The 17,542-nt window shown below is 40.4% G+C and overlaps 1 protein-coding gene across 2 annotated transcripts in view; it reads right to left on the bottom strand.

Moving 5' to 3' along the window:
• ABL2 (ABL proto-oncogene 2, non-receptor tyrosine kinase) overlaps window positions 1–17,542 on the bottom strand; it is a 48,424-nt gene that overhangs the window by 10,298 nt on the left and 20,584 nt on the right. The window contains exons 1-5 of one of the 2 annotated variants that reach the window (XM_061452013.1): window positions 7,488–8,347; window positions 3,674–3,844; window positions 2,612–2,907; window positions 1,729–2,001; window positions 865–949 (exon numbers count right to left, since the gene is read on the bottom strand). In XM_061452013.1, coding sequence (XP_061307997.1) covers window positions 865–949; window positions 1,729–2,001; window positions 2,612–2,907; window positions 3,674–3,844; window positions 7,488–7,593 — 931 coding nt within the window. In that variant the 5' untranslated portion in view covers window positions 7,594–8,347. Of the gene's footprint in view, window positions 1–864; window positions 950–1,728; window positions 2,002–2,611; window positions 2,908–3,673; window positions 3,845–7,487; window positions 8,348–17,542 lie in introns of those variants that run through there. The other variant, XM_061452011.1, reaches the window with a different exon arrangement.

Raw genomic sequence — 17,542 nt, 5'->3', positions numbered from 1 at the left:
TTTTTTAAATGGGTACAGAATAGTTGCCATTATTAAAAGCCTTCACAGTCTTCACATTTCTCCTTTCATCCTCGGCTAGGCTTGACAACTTTGCTCCTGAAAGCAGTGAAAGTCCAGAGGCAATTAAACTCAAATAAAAAATTTTAGGGTGTCTCCTTAAGAATTTTTGTACATGTAGAATTAACATCTATGCAGACTATTTAATAGTGATCATCGTATCATGCATCTGCCACTGAAACAAACAGGGCTCAACCAAGCTGTAAAGCCTGCAGATTTCTTCTAGTCATGTACTGTTTGATCTCACTTGCATTGCATCTCCAGCGCCCCGATCTCATGTACTTATTTGGTGATACACAGGGACCCTTACAGCAGCAGCAGTCTGGTTGTTTTCGGCTTAACTGTGGACAAATTTGCTCTATTTAGTGCAGCTTTTACTAGAAAGGTCTCCAATTTGAAAAGCATGAAGAACAGTATTTGTTGTGCTTCCAGTAAAATCGTTTCTTTCACTTTTAATTTTCTTATAATTTTGTTCTGTTCTATCAGAAAAATAAATCATAAATAATTCTGTAAAGCTGATTTAACCCCTGGAACATGTCTAAGGCCAAGAATACAAACTAACAGGAGGCTGAATTTGCAAACCTTTATGTCTACTAATGTAAGTGACTATATTTGATGTTTTATTTAAAATTGGCATCTCTCAGCTTCAATACCATCTAAAGGAGTAAGCTGTCAAAACACCACCCATAACATGACCTGATTTAAAGTTATATAATTACAGAAAATCTGCCCCTGCTTTTAAACAAGACAGATTTCATTCTGGTGGAAACTCAAGTAAGAACAGAAAGAGCAAGGCCTTTCACTAACCTAACAACTGCACTAGATTTGGATGCTTGATCTCCTTCATCACAGCAGCTTCTTTCAAGAACTCTTCCACTTCCATGGTATCTTCCTAGACGAACAGACAGGCAAAAGAAGGAAAAAATTATCTTCGTGAACAAGGTCTGCTTAATACCATGTATCCTAGCTGAATATAAGTGATGGCATCCCTGTCTCCATTCTGCTGCTTTGGCTTTTAACTAAAGAAAAAAAATAGAATATAACAGCCCTGAAAAGCTGCCTGGCTGTCCTGCAGCATGGCCAAGTGATAGATCTGCAATACCCAAAAAGTGCTAGGCTTTCTTGTTTGGTAGCTATTGTGGCTACCAAACCAGTTATGGCTGGTAAGAGAAAGACTCTCAGGATCACTTAGTTCCCCTGCCTAGATACAAAAATTAAGCTTGAAAGCTCCTTTACTTAGGGAGCACACAGAACTGTAGCTGTTCATATTGAAACAAACAGAAGAGTTTGACAAGATAGATAAATGAAGAAAATGAATTTTTCCAGGAGTAGAGGAAAAGTTGTAGAACGTATTTCCAACACTTCCGATTTCTTAAAGCTTCCACAGCTGTTCTGAGGCAAGGGAAGTGGACATGGAAACCAGCTGTACAGACATGCAGTTCCTGCAGGTGCTTGCTTGGCCAAAATTCAAAATTGTTTCTAAGACACATGCACTGGTGCAAGTTTGATGAGCTAACCTTATTCTGCAAAGCTACTCTCAAGCATGGGGCTTCTGCAGATCAGCACATTACATTTTCTGATATTCGTACAATTAAGTGGTAAAATCTGAGAACATTACAATTTCCTTACCCTTATCATAAATGAACAAAACATAACAATCTGAAAACTCACCTTTAATGTTTTCACAGCAACTGTGAGATTGTATTTCTTCCAGACACCCACGTACACCTCACCATACTGCCCTCCCCCAAGTTTGTGCTTCATGGTGATATCAGTTCGCTCCATCTCCCACTTGTCATGGATGGGGGATACTCCATAGACAGTGGGCTTATTGCACTTGGGTGCTGGGTAATGCAAAGTTGTCACCAGTCCATCTGCTACTGTTGAGTGATGGTGCACCAGCTCTGCTAGAGTGCTGAAACGGCTCTCTGCTGTCACATATACCTGTTAAGAACCAAGAATCTATTTAAATGAAATTTCTCAGTAACACTGGAAAACCAGTATAGTAAAAAATTTCTAACATGTTTAAAATAAAAATAAAACTCAGAGAAACAGATTTTAAAGTATTTGTTCTCATCTTGTTGGGCAAATGAATTATTAATCTGTGAGATTTTTACCTACAGAAGGCAGCTAGATATAAGCTATCACCTGAGAGCAGTGATGTCTCCTGCTTTGTGCTCTATAGGACTAGAAAGTGGAATTCCTGTAGCGAAGCATAAGGCCTGTTTCTGCATCTTCCAAAACAACATACTGCTATTTGATCAAGGTTAAAAATACTGAGTTACCAAAGCTTTTCTTGTTCTAAGTGAACCAATGGAAAGATACCACAACATCAAACCACAGCTGTTCTGCTCTCTAGCTACCTTCAGTCAGGAGAAGTGATGTCTGTACTTCTTCCAAAGTGGTGTTTGATGAGTTACTAAAGAACATGTATACCAAGCAGTGGAACTGTTTTATCCCACACACAGCCCTCCCATAACAGTCTGCAACTTGAGATTCTGTACCACCTATTAATTTATTTCCTCTCCCCACAGCATTGTCCAGAGATCCTTACCTTTCCATCTGAGGTGGTATTGATCCTGTAGTGGTAAACACGTCCTTCGTACCTGAGCGAGATGGACAGCTGCCCTGGGCTGCTCTCGCTTTCACGAACCAGGAAGCTGCCATTGATGAGACTGCTCAAGAGATACTCCGCTGCACTGCGTGACACCGGCCCATGGTACCATGAATGCTTTTCCAGGCTGTTCACTGGTGTGATGTAGTTGCTTGGTACCCAGCCCTGACCATTCTTTGAACGTACCTCACTCCATTCACCATTCTGGTTGTAACCCAGGACTCGCAACTTCTCACCTATGACCAGAAAGAAAAAAGGAAAATAAGCACAGTGTAATCTATTGGGTCTCATTAAGGGAGAAACTCACCATCAGCTGACTAAGCCTGGATTTGTAGTTAGCAATAAAAAAACCGCAGCAGCTATCTTATAAATAAACTGCTGTATATAAAGTATTTATGAAGTAAAGTTTCAAGCAGAACACCCAGGATACTGTTCCCTAATTTACTGCAGTGTGAGTGATGAACAGTAAGAGCTCCCTGTAGTCCAGTTTTTTAGACTAGAAAGACTATTTTTCATGGAGGAAAGAGGAGTGTCTCCTTCTTGAAGCTTTAAATAGCATGGGATTTAAAATGGTTCTGCAGCAGGTCATAGTCTCATATATGTACTGAAAAGAAACAGAAAATCTCTGTGCAATTCTTAATTATTGATTTTGCCTCCGTTCAAAGTGCTGAATTCTGTTACCATCAAGAATGTAACGGTTTTCCTCTGCCCCTCCCTAAGCCAAGTGTCTCGAAGGGCCAGTGATCTGGGGAGACCAGAACAGGGATAACTGCAGCTGGATTAGACTGTTGAGCAGTGTCACACAAACCTGTATCTGCACTGGGAGAACTGCCCAGCAGGTGTCTCTCCAACACAAGTGAGAGAGAGACTTACACTCACCCCAGTTCAGAGAAAAATCTGTAACTATACTCATTCCTATTCCTGTCTGGAGCAGGATTCTGCTTTCTGTTTTCTGTTGCTAAGTTTTCAACCTAGTAGCTGCTCAGTGATTCACAGCCTTACCTTTGGTGATGCTGAGGGTGTTGTCACCACTTGCTACAAAATCGTAAAGTGCAACAAAGAGATTGGGATCGCTCTCAGTGGCTCCAAGCAGGTTCTCCTTGGAGCTCCATCTGATGGCTTCATTCAGTGCCTGGGGTTCAACATCGCAACCATAAGGGCGGTGCAGGGCCTCTGAAGAAGGAACGGAAGAGGAAATTACTTTGTGTACAACTGTAAATAGAACAAACGCCAGTGTAGAGCAGAGCAAAGCTCCTACTGCACAATATGCTCTTTATGGAAAGGGAAAAACACATGCATGGTTTTGGATCAGTGGTTTTCAATCCCCACTTTGCTGACTCTTCATTCCATAGGTTACTTCTAATATGGGCTGGAGAAGGTGATTAATTGCCTAGATACCAAGTACCAAGCTGTGTATATAAAATTTCTATTTAGTATTTATTGTATTATATATATTCCATTTATATACACTTCTATTTGAAAGGATTTAAACATTTATAGATAAAAAATGGGTGATAAATAAAAAGTACTTTTTTTATTATGTGAAGAAGTGAAAGAAACCTTCTGATGCTGAAATATTGTGGTTTATGTTTTTATTGTTTCTGTGGCTGAAATAGATAGCCTCGATCTGAAGCCAACATCATAAATACAGCCAAGACAGACTGAATTATGACACAAATGAGATCTACAGGTTAGGACAGTAACTGATGCAGTATTGACAAGAATGTTGGTGATTTGCAATACATTTCAAGACTGTGTAAATAAGAGGTGGAAAACTGACAAGGACAGAAAGTAGTAAAAGTGATGCCAGATATGCAGCAGTAGTGTTTCTGAATTTCCAGGCAGCCCTGTTTTGCTGACTCAAAGGACAACTGATACAAACTTGATAGTTCAAGGGAGTGGGGGGAGGAATCAGACTTGTTTATAGACAAAAGAAAAAAGTCCCCACAGTTCCTGTGATGATGAAAACAATGTAAATGCACAGGTTTTGGAAAGAACAGTAGTAAAAAGCAAAACTGTCTGAACTCTTCATGCAAGCACTATGCCAAGACCATCACTGGCTTTCGAACCCAGAGAGTGGGTCCACTCTCAATACTAAGATATGAGAAAAGAGCAATGATGAGGTTTAATGCATATGGGCTGCTCTAGGGGGGCAAAAAATAAGAAGATGTAAAATAAAGATACAAATATTTTCTCTGATGGCAGAACTGACACCAAATTCCTGTCCCAATATATATTTCCAAATTCTCTTGATGAACTTAATTCTGGAAATGTACACGGTAAAGAGATTTCATTAAAAGCACCAGACATGAAAAGTCCGCTTTAAAAAACCTGAGGCTTTCTTTGCTTTACAAGCATTGCTATGACCCATTTCTGAGGGGCTGAGAAGTAAGGCTTAGGATGTTTTTAAGCAGACCACTGCCAAAGAACGCGTGCATATGACTATCCCTTCCCCACACTCCCATGAGATTTACATTCATGAGCAAGAGTGGGTCTATAATACACTTTAAAAGAGAACAAAGAACTCAAATGTAATACAGGACGGGAAAACTGGGAAGTCAGCGAGACACAAAACAGGAAGAGGCCTGTGCCAAGTAATAGGCAAACATATGCCAAATCTGTGTCACAGGACAGAGCTCAAGCCTGGAAAATGAGGACATAGGGGGTTTTCATATTGTAGGTACATGAGAAAGTATATGGTTGAGGTTTGTTCAGTTTTGTTTTTAAACACATAGCTAAGTGTGTGTCAAAAGCTAAGGCTTTTGACAGTATTTCTGGTAATTCTTCAGGGTTAAACTGCTCGTATAACCTGCTCAACCTGCAATTACTTAATAACCTACCTTCTGAAACCTGAGAAAGTAGCCCGCTTATCAGGGTTTTCCTAGCAAGCACAGAAGTGACTAAACTACCAAAATGTCACTTCTTTGATTTCGCTGTTTGCAGATGCAATGTTGACATACGTTTCCTATTCCTAACTATCAACTGCAATTAATTTTACAATATACTAAACTATTCATACTGGCTTTACCATGGAGGAAAGAGGAAATCCAATGCCTACATTACAGTATAGCTGCCAACATCCCCCTGTAATTTTTTAGGACTGAGTATGTGCATATACATGTCCAGTTGTTAAGCACCAGGAAAGAACACTAGTTCCTAAATACAGCTCCCTTTATGGAGCAAAAATACAAATTTAATTTTTATTTTATAAAAATACAAATTTAATTTTTATTTTATAGCAAATGTGCTATACAAGAAATCTGACTTCTGCATCTCTGCCAAGGAGCAAACACAAAAGTAGGCAATGTTTCCAAAAAATATCTGACCTTTCAGCTCCAAAATATCTTAATGATGTTTAAATAACTTCTTACTTTCAATTATGTATCTGCTGAAATGCAAAAGGTTTTAAATAGAAATATATGTATTTATTCTAAATCAAAACATACGTTAAGGATCTTTCTCAAGCCAGAAAAGTTCATGAACTAAGCATCCAACCCCTACTCAACAGACAGCACAGAGTTGAGCATGTAATGATGTACTCGATAGGTAAGCCTGAAGAGGCCCTGTATCAACTTAGCTTCAGAGCTGCTGCAGTGAATCCCATGACCACCTACGCATGCCCATGCTGAGCCCCCCAGCGGGCACTCCAGCCAAGGCAAAACCAGCACAATGCCACCTGCTGCTCAGCACTGAGCAGCTCTGCTCACATGAAACCATTGTGGTGCTGTGCTGGATTGCCAGCAAAGATTCAAAGCAGGTGTGGGACTACTACCACTTCCTCGGGAATGCCTGGGAGGCTGGCACACGTTCTTAACACCCACTTTACGCACAGAAAAAGCCAGCAGAAGTTAATGTTTGATGAAGAGCTTCAATCACTTAACTACAGTACTTACCTAAAAATCACATTACCTAAAAAGCAAATGCTTTTAAGAGTTCAATGCATGTCTCACCAACTTCCTTCACTTTCATCTTAGAGTGACTTGGATGCTTAAGTAACTGTAAAGGTTACCCAACAGCTACTAAAGGGGACTTTATCAAGTCTTTAGGACTTTACTGTACCTATTGCAGGCTATTAGTACACAATAACCTATGCTGCTCAATACAGTGTGGATCTATACCATTCAGTGTGTCAGGTTATGGAAAGTCAGTGAAACATGATGGTCACATAAACCTCATTAAGGAAACTAGATCACAAAATCCTATCATAAGTGATTCTCTTCCAGCTGAATAGTCTGTAAGCTCTATCCACACCAAGAGTATGGAAATGAGCTGGGAAGTTGTTTTATATCAGCTCCTTTTAAAGGCTAACCATAAATCATATACTACCACTTTCATTTCCTATACAATGGAAAACTTACATCATCATTTAGTGCACGAGTAATACATGGCCATGCAAGGAGGTTATGCTTCGTCCATCTCCTTCCTTTTCTTTGTTCCCACAATACAATTTGCTTCCACCCGGATATGAAGGCTTTTCCTATTCAGCCAATATGTAAGGGGTGTTTTGTCCCCTACTCTGTGCTGCCAACACTGCAATTACTATTCTGTTCAGCCCAGGAGCTAAACCTTTAATTCTAGAGTCATATTATGTCTGAAGTGGTCTCTATTTCTGAAATACCAACTGTGTAACTGCTCATAAAAATGAAGCATTTCAATAATCCCAAAACCCAGATAAAACCAGGCAATCTCAGTCCTGCCTGTGGCTGGTCTCATACTACAAGACAAAGGTAGATTTGAGAAGATCCATATCCTCCTTGAAACACCTGGAGAAATACAGGAAAGGGACAGCACAGCATTACATTCCTGAACATCATACCTGTGAAATTCACGCCAGGCTCAGAGGCTTCCTTGCTTAGGCAGCAGAGCAGCTTGCCTTCTTTGCCATAGCTGCTAGACTGGAAGAGGACTGTCCCCACCATCATGCTGTGCTTCACAGCAAGCAGATGAGGCTGCTTGACACAAGAAGTCCTGGACTGCCACTGCCAGCACAAACGCCACCACGTGCAGTCAATCCCTGCTTGTAAGGCTGGTGGCCAATGAAAAAACAAGTGCTGCCAAGCGGGCAAAGGAGAAACTGGGAAATCAGGCTGTGGGCTAACCTAGTTATCAGCTGGAAGTGAGGGTGGAGCTTCCCAGGGAACGCTGAACAAACAAGAGGATGTGGGGACTGGACTGCAAGTTGAAACAATTTTGTGATGTGCTATAAAGACAGAGTTTTGTTCCAGAGTTAGGCAACAAAGTGTTTGGGAAGAAAGCAAACAGTTTCCTTGGAGAAATTCCTTTGTACAAATTACAAAACAAATCACCCATTAAGGAGACTGCCCAGATTGATTCATTTTTCCACTCCACATACCGTTGCTGGAGCATTACTTAGATGAATCAACAGGAAATGGCGTTAGTGAAAATATATATGTCTAAGAGATGTAACAAGCACTGAGCAAGTAAACACTCTTGAGCATTTCAGGATTTCAGAAAGAAAGAGAAAGCAAGGGCAGTACAGTACACCCAATGGGAGCTGCATATTTGCTGACTACTAAGAGTCAGGAACTCTTTAAAAGGGCACCATCAAATTTACCTCTCAAAAACCATAAGATGTGTTGGATGAATTCTTCAAAAGCTGTAGCGCTTTTGAAAGGCTGTACTGTATGACTTGTACCAGGACAGGCTCCTCCTAACATGTGGGACAAGGAAGGGTTAAAGAACAAGAAATCACCATGGCACTCTCACACCTGAGATGGTGGTAGGCCTGCAGTGTGGTATATAAAGGGAGGAGGGAGAGGGAAGTCAATGGTTGGGTTGCTGTGGGGAGGAGAGAGGAGTTGTCAAAGCTTACCAAGGGGAAAGACCAAAACCAAACAGCATTTCTACAATCCATTAACTCCACTGCTCTGTGAGAAAGGCAGCTGCACCATGTGATGAGGACTCATCAGGCTGAAGGTAAGAAATGAGCAACCTGACTTATTCCAAATACTTGTATTTTGTAAGGCTGTGGAAAAACACTATAATAAAACCATGGGTATCCTGTGGTGAAGGGGAACTGCTTTCACCTGTATGGCCTGTGACGTAAGTTATGTCCCATACCACCAACCCCTAATGTATGTGGAAAAAGTAACCAGAAAAAGAAAATAACTTAGGCTGACTACCTCCATAGTGCTGTCTTTGTGAAGTTCTGACAACTGAGTGACCTTTTTTCTTCCTTATCCAAAACCAAGCTCAGTAAATCCTGCAGCATGCTACCTAGTAGCCAGAGGTTGCAATGCCTTTACTTAAGAGCTCCTAGGCTTTATCTCTTTTGCTCTGTGTTTCTGCCTCTTTGTTTTACTGTTTTCTCCATTCTTATTTGCTCAAAATACTCTTCATTACACTGTTATTTGTACCAACCTTAGTGTATCCGTTAATACACAAAGAATAAGCACAATTTGTAGAGAAAGACAGCACAGCCTCAGAAACATGTGCATGAGTTTTGTGACACGCTTCCGATATGGTACCAGAAAATGGCAAGCTATGTATGGATTTGTGGCTAAATTACTCTTAGCCATTACAGTTAATTACCTTAGTTAAAATAACAAATTTACTTGTTAGTTAAAATACAACAGATGAGTAATTAGTATTTGGAACACACAAGAACTAGTAGAAAGATAGGATGGATTAATAATGTAACTTGCAAAGGTATCTACTGACTATCAGTTTTAGCCTTTGGCAGAAGAGTATCCTTAGCCAAAGCTTACTGGCTGGCTGATCTGTTAATGAGCTCCTGATGGGAAGTCAAGCAGTGGCCAGCACTGGCCTTTTGGATAAGTAACACTTGGGCTGTAAGCTTCCTGTTACACGGCAATTCTGCGCCTGCACCCTTCCAGCCACCCTCCTGAAGGTGTTTCTCAGTGGTAAGGACACAGAATGTTGCTGCACAGTGTGAAGCAGTTGATAAGGTCCTGTCAAATAAACCCAAGCAGAATAAACTTGGGCATCTTTCTACCTTCTAGATGAGCATTATTTCTTTTACAACTGATTTTCCTAGATAGTTACTCTACCCTATAGTCCATCAGTTCAACATCTCCATCCACTACATCCACATCCTATTCTATTCCCTTCACAGTAAGTGCACAATATAAAATCTTAATTCTGGTATATTCAACTTCCTCGGTGAAAGAATCCACCTTTCAGGCACAGCAGCTCTTCCCAGCTTTTTAGACTATTCCCTTTGGTGCTCTTCAAAACTGTTTCCCAAGAGTGGCTACCCTTCCTGTACAACTTAAGTCATCCATTTAGAAGCATTTCTGTAGTTCTTCCAGCAATGGGAAAAAGTTGAATAAAAGGAAATCTTGTTGACTAAGCTACTTTGAGATGTATAGCTCAGGAAGCTCCTAAAAAGACTTGCTATATTTTGAATTTCTGAACCAACTGCCAGTGTCCCTAAAACATGTAAATGGAAATACAGCCCTGAAATGTACTTGGTATTGGCAGCAGGCCAAAGTGACTGGTTTGTCAATGGAAGGAAGAGACAAAGAAAGGGTTATAGGGTAAATACTAGTTATTGCATACAGTCTCAATCTGTTACCTTTCATTTTGCTGCAAAACCCATAGGCTGTATGTATATGTGTTTGTACATTATATAGACAACATATGGTGTTCTATCTTCTGGCTTCTCACATGTCTCCCTTCACAAAGGGACACATGCATACAAGGCCACCAAGATCTCTGCATATGCCACTTCTTTCACTTTTTTCACTTTGAGTTCTCAAACTAAATGCCAATATAAATATCAATGCACTATTTTACATGCAGACTCGTTTTATATACTTGCATTTAAACCTACCAAAGAACACACTTTGGTCAACTTGGAGCATAGAAAACAGGCCATCCAGTAACTAACAACCATTAGCATAACTTCTACTTTCCACTGCATCTTCAAAATGTACATCACTTTACATCACTAGACTTCAAGATCTTTAATCTTGTTAGTGGGATGATTCCTGCCTTAATGAAAGAGGAAACAAAACTGATAACACAGCAGCAGCAAGCGGGTTCCCTATTTTGCTGACATGACCGGAATAGTATCAAGTTCTACAGTACTTTGTTTCTGAAGCCAAGTCTCAGCACTTCCTACCAACCAAAAATACTCATGGCAAAGTACATACTAAAAAGCAAACCGATGCTAAACAGGCCAAGTTCCTGCTGTCTAATAATGTGGTAGCATAGAAGCAGACCTATGAACTTTCCTTACCCTGTAACAGACTCCATCCCTTACCTAAGTGGACCACCTAGTCTTTCTGCTAATGTACATGTGGCCATGAAAAACACCAGTTTAAAGGGGTTAGACAGCTCACATATGGCTTTGGTAAAATGCAGGCAACCTAACTAAATGCCATTCCTAGGTGTTCCTCTCCAGCAAGCAAGCAGACTCTTATTAAGGTGGTTTGCTTGAACTAAGCACAGATCCATTGAGTCTTTGGGCCTCCCACATTGTGGTGCAAGGTTTAAGTACTGTAAACAGCCCACTGACTAAAGCCAAGAAATATGGCTCCAAGCCAAGAACTTGGGATGGGCAAGGAATAGGTTTCTATTTATGGCACCAGGCTGGGAGAGACAGAATAGAAGGAGACTTCAGAGTCTGACAAAACTGCATCATGAACAGCTCACATCGTATAAAAAGAAATGTTTCAAGCCAAGCTGGCAGCACCATCTTACCTCAATTATCAAAATATATCTGACATAGAAAACGTTAATTAAAATAATCTTTGGTATCAAAGAGAGAAATATATGGAGAAACCTACAAGCTCTCCATACACCTCACCTTCTTTGGAGCAGACTTATTTTGTTTCACTGGTTCCAGTTATCCTCTTCCTTTGTTGTTAATGCTACCAAATAGAGGCATCTCTCAGCCCAATTCTTTGCTCAGATGTCAGTGACGTATATATACCATTTCCTCCAACATCAACCTAATGTAGTACTTCCCATTTTTTCCTCAACTAACTTCTGGTGAAGAAGTATTTTTTTTAGTGCAGAACCAGTATTAAATAAATCAAGTATAAGCTCCAAATTATTCATCTGAAAATCTTCATTCCTTGTAGAATGCAAGGTGCATAAATCTCTTCATAGATCAACAACTGTACAGGCTGTAAGTGAACAAAACCTACTGAACCATTTGGTAGCACTGCTGTTTTAAGAGAGAATTTCAAAGTAGATGAAATATTGATCATCTTCAGTACAAATGTTGCTAACTCAATAGACTGGCTCTCATGACCTCTAAGATTTACTGTCCTTACAGAACTCCAGCAGGAAACTTACTCTGGGATAAATGCAGCCAAGCAAAGTTATGCAGGTTTTTAGATGCAATTAAAAAACACTTTAAGGCGAGGAACTCGTGAGCACAGGAGAGCTGGACCTAAAAGATGCAATGGATGTTTCCTGTCACAGGTACTGGGGATGGCCAGAAGCACCAGAATTCACGAAAGCACCAATCTGACTTCTCTGAATGTACCTCTGGGTGAGGAATCAAAACCCAACAGCACAACAGAAAAACACCTTCCTGAAGTGATGTATCTTAATGCCATTAAAATCATATGCACAAAACATTTTAGAACAAAAAGCTACAAATGTAACATCTTTGTAAAATCGTGAATACTGCAGCAAAGTGTTTGTTACCTTAATTTCTAAGGATTTGTTCAGCTCCAATAAAGCTAGTCAGCTTTGCAAGTGCTCTCTAGAAACAAGCAAACAGACCACAACTTCAGATGCTCTGTATTACATACCTCTTTCCATTGAGTACTGCAGTGATGAAGTTCAGATCTTCGCTCCTCAGAATCCTGCCTACAGCGGACAGTAACTATCCCCACAATGAAAGTTTTAGGGAAAGGAGTGCAATGAAGGGACACCTGAATTACAAAGATTCAGGGAAACTGCATATATGTAGATCAAAACTCTATTTGACATTCTCCCTTTGTCACTGTAAGTTCCAGTAAAAACTCTCCAGTCTGAAGGGTAAGGAGGGTTAGGTCAGCCAGTCCCTCTCCAGGAAAGGTGGGATGACCAAACATTCTGACATCTTACAGCAAGTCACTTAGCACTTTTTTAAACCAGTACTTTGGAGAGAAGTTGCCTAATGTGGATTACACTTCACTCCAACAGAATTCCTGAGGAGTTGTTGCTACTGGCCACATCAAAGTCAAGATATTATCTACTTCTAAGCAAATCAAATGAATAGCTATTTACTCACAGCATTAAGACAAACATTTGAAGTAGGAGCTCTTCTGCAAAAAGACTACTTGAAAAATCATGGCTCAAATGACCCCTAAGCAAGCCAGAAATATCTAACTAATGAAGTCTAGCTGGTGAGAGGTTTATTTTGCAGATGTAAAGCACTAACTGATCAGATTTTGAGTTAGCATGGCATAAATGTCCCAACTGCTTTCCAAGTGACATAATTACATCTAGAAGTCTTACAGTATTATCTACTCTCCTTAGACTCAGCACCTGGAACAATGACCACATTAAACTGTTTTTCAGCTGGCCTTTTGAAATTCATTTTTTAGCCTTTCTAGTTAGAGGAAAAACTTGGAAGGAGAGGATAGAGACTAACCCACTAACTTGTAACGTCAGGAGTGAAAGAAAATGTCAATCTAACAGCTCAAATTTGAGTTGATGTCACATCTTGAGGACAAGTAATTATTTTTGCAAGTGCCCTGGACAGGCAAGGCAGCACTGCTTACCTTCTGGAGGATATTCGGAAGGCAGAGCTCCCCAGGTGAGCTGATATAGCTTCAGTTTCCAGTACATGAGTTTAATTTTTTAATGGAATCCCAAAATGCTTGCTAGTACAGATGCGACTCCTCAGTTCCATCCACCCACACTGAACATGCAGCAACTGCCAAAGCTACACAGTACTTCTGGTTTTAAAAAAATTCTCTAGCTAAAAATACATCACAAACTGTCAGTCTCATTTGTCAGCAGCCAATATGCTGTTCAAGCCATTGTCCACAGACATTTTCTTCTCTTGAACAAAGAAGGGGTTTTCCTTTTTAAAATATTTACTTTGTTTGATCAAAATACTCTTGTGATCTTGCCTTCTTTGAAATATGTTTATCTTAAAAAATAAACCAGTGTTTCCTTTCCTCCAAGAAAAGATGAGCTTTAGCATGAGTACTTGCCCAAAAATTGCATACTGTCTTGTTAACTTCAGAACCAGGGTAAAATCTTTCTGTGGATGCTTGTCAGGAGATCCAAGTCTGACATTCAGCTGAGCCCTGGCTGAGGGAGGTCTAGTTGTCTTGCTCCTTCTGGGCACTATGGGCTAATTAACTTGGGGGGGGGGGGGGAGCAGTGTGATAGTGCAACTATGAAGTCAGAGAGACATCCACTGCACTAAACTTAGCTACTGGCTGCTGTGCCACTTCCTGTCTGTGAAACCCAGACACTTGTCATTGGCTCCACTGGCCAGACAAGGGGCTCCATTCACCAGTGCCATTCCCAACAGCTGCTAAATAATCATGGTAACATGAACCCCAGCCTCAGCAGGAGGAGAATTCCCAGCTCAGCATCGACAGCTCTGCAGTATCGGGCTGTGTCACTACATTTGCTTTTTCAAATCTAACAGTGGTGTTTAGTCCCTGTGTATCTGAGACCAATATTAAGACAAGAATGTACTCACTGAAACATTTTTGGAAAGGTTCTTTCTGGGTCATAGCAGAACTAATACAGCTCTGGAGGAAAAGAAACTACAGTAAGACTGAGCAAGTTCAATACTCCTATCCTAAAAGTAATCAAAGCTACAAAAAAGTCACTGTTTGACTTGCTGGTGTAGTAAAAAGATCAGTTTTATTACAAAGGAGGATAACTGTAAATGAATATACAAAGACTATGAATAAGTCAAGTGGACCTGGATTGAAAATGCTTATGTACCAGGTTTGTGATGGATATTACTCAGTAGATCAGATATTTTTGGACATAATAATAAAGTATTTTAAAAATAATTAACTGGAGAGGAAGGACTAGCCAATGTGTACAACTTGAAGGAATTTTATGCAGGTAAAATACAAACATGCATTTTATGTACATCCACTACTACAATAGTAGCATCTACTGTAAAGTTAGGCATCACGACTATTTTTTAAGTACAAGTACTTTTTGGCAACATCAAAACTATGGAACATTTAAAGGAAGTATGATAGGAAAAACAAGTTCTGCCTCTTGGATTTTCCAGAACACTTAAGAAAGCCAAAAGCAAGTCAACTAGCTGACAACTGGGATTCTTCGGGCAGGTAACAACCACTGCACTGGGTACAGTACTTACAGCCCAGCATCCTGCTGTTACCATTGCATGGGGAAAGGGTAATGGTATTATTCCAGAATACTTTCCAAGCCTCCAGCACGTTGCAGCCCGAGATTTTTCTGAGCCAGAGCTGGTGGTGTTGTAGTTAAACTTTCTAACGGGCTTCTTCCATTATTTTGTCCAGTTGCTGTCTAAAGTAATGTAAACTAAACTCACCACAAACAGTATCTTGCTGCAACGTTATCAATGGCTCAATTGCACATTAGAGAATAAAAACAGGCTTTTACTTGTTTTGAACGTGACATCTGCTGGTTTCATGTGATGATCCTCACTGTCTGTGGTCGCAAATCCTGATTGATCACCACCTGGTGGTGTTTTCCCTGCCACCTGTGATTTTTATAGACCTTTACTGTATTTACCTCAGCCATCTCTTTTCCAAGCTGGAAGAGTTTGTCTTAGGCAGTCTGATGATGTTGCCACCTTTGGTCACCTTTAAACAGTCCTCCTTTGATTACGTTGTTTGTTTGTTTTGTCTAGCTCCACTCTATACCCTTCCAGATAACCAGATCAGAACTATATGCAGTATTCAAATCATAGCTTTGTACAGGGGCAGAACTATATATTTTTCTATTCCTAACACCCTGCTTTTTAGACTCTAATTCTCAATGTTGACAAGATACAGTCTTACTACAGCTCAAAGACTTATTTCTATTATTACAGTAGCCAGCTCAGAGATAAATGCCTCGCATGCAAAACCTAGAAGCGTATTCCTCTGTGTACCACTTTCCACACATTTACATTAAATCCTCTGCTACTTAAACCTGCAACCTCATGCAATTCTTCAGTCAACTTTCATCTCTACTGTCTCTAAGTTAGAATTACTGGCAACTTTATCATCTTGTATTTGCTTTCTTCCTCTTCACATCATGCTTCGTAGACCAATAGCAGCTTTTAATTAAAAAACAGGTGAATTGAAGAAAAACTCAGAAGTTGGGTAGAAGACATTTTCTTTATTCTTATTTGACAGCTGATTCATTTCTAGCACCTTTTCACTAAACAAAAGCATTAATGCATCCCAGCAAGCAGTATACTACGTGTTAAGTGTTTCGTTCAGTGTATGGTCTTGTGAAGTCATCAGATACTGCTATCCTATGGTGAGAACACTTAAAAGAAAAAAAAAAGATAAAAATGACTTTGCAACAGAAACTGCTGAACTAGAAGACTAGTTAAAGCACATGTAATTGGCTCTGGGGAGAAACACTCCAGAAGAATGGAAACCCGAATGTGTGTGGATGCAGACAGAGCAGAAGCATCCAGTAGATTGTAGTTTTGCTACTAATTAGTTTTCAGAGCAGTAAAGCAAACAAAGTACAACAGTATGGAAAAAAAAGGGACTGTATTGCCCAGAAACATAAGGTCACATAGGATCATATAATAGTTAGGGTTGGAAAGGATCTTAAGATGATGTGGTTCCAACCCCCCTGCCATGGGCAGGGACACCTCACACTAAACCATATCACCCAAGGCCTAGTCTAACCTGGTCTTGAACACTGCCAGGGATGAAGCATTCATAACCTCCCTGGGCAACCCATTCCAGTGCCTCACCACCCTAACAGGAAAGAATTTCTTCCTTATATCCAATCTAAACCTCCCTTGTTTAAGTTTGAACCCATTAGCCCTTGTCCTATCACTACAGTCCCTAATGAAGAGTCCCTTGCCAGCATCCTTATAGGCCCCCTTCAGATAACGGAAGGCTGCTATGAGGTCTCCACGCAGCCTTCTCCAGGCCGAACAGACCCAACTTTCTCAGCCTATCTTCATACGGGAGGTGCTCCAGTCCCCTGATCATCCTTGTGGCCCTCCTCTGGACTTGTTCCAACAGTTCCATGTCCTTTTTATGTTGAGGACACCAGAACTGCACACAATACTCCAAGCGAGGTCTCACGGGAGCAGAGCAGAGTAGAGGGGTAGGATCGCCTCCTTCGACCTGCTGGTCATGCTTCTTTTGATGCAGTTGGCTTTCTGGGCTGCGAGCGCACACTGCTCTTTTGACTAGATTGCAGCCAGAAACTGCATGGAAAATGCTTAGATTAACCACAAATTATGCTAGCAAGAAGAATCTGATCTATAGACAAGGAAACCTCAAAGGAGATAGCTGCAATTCCAGATTAATAATTTGTCAAAAGGCAAATCCTCACAAGAGCCAAGAACTGTTGCCAATTTTCAATGCTAACCTGAACAGCAACAGTCTGGTTTTCTATAAAACTACAAATGTTCCCTCTTTGTGCTGGGGAAATATGGAAGAGGAAAACAGTTGTATGGATTTATCTAGGATCATAAAGGGCTTTGAGGCAATCCTAACTAACTGAAATTCTATTCCATTGAATTAGTACCACAAAACCTTCTATTGACCTGGAATAAGAAGAGACAGATGATGTAAACTATGTAGTGTAAGAGTAAGGCAGTCTTTTGAGGACTGGATTACGCACACTAGACAAAAAGGATGCAAACATTAACAATGAGAAGGGAAGGTATGAATGCTGCCTCAGCCCCCTCAAAATGCAGATACTCCAAAACCAAGACATAGACAAGTGTTGTTTTGG

This window comes from Pezoporus flaviventris, unplaced genomic scaffold (genome assembly GCF_033815535.1).
Source record: "Pezoporus flaviventris isolate CSIRO_AGI_PZ_B2104156 unplaced genomic scaffold, CSIRO_AGI_Pfla_v1 ptg000013l, whole genome shotgun sequence".
NCBI lineage: Eukaryota > Metazoa > Chordata > Aves > Psittaciformes > Psittacidae > Pezoporus > Pezoporus flaviventris.
This window is presented reverse-complemented; position numbering and strand designations above follow the sequence as displayed.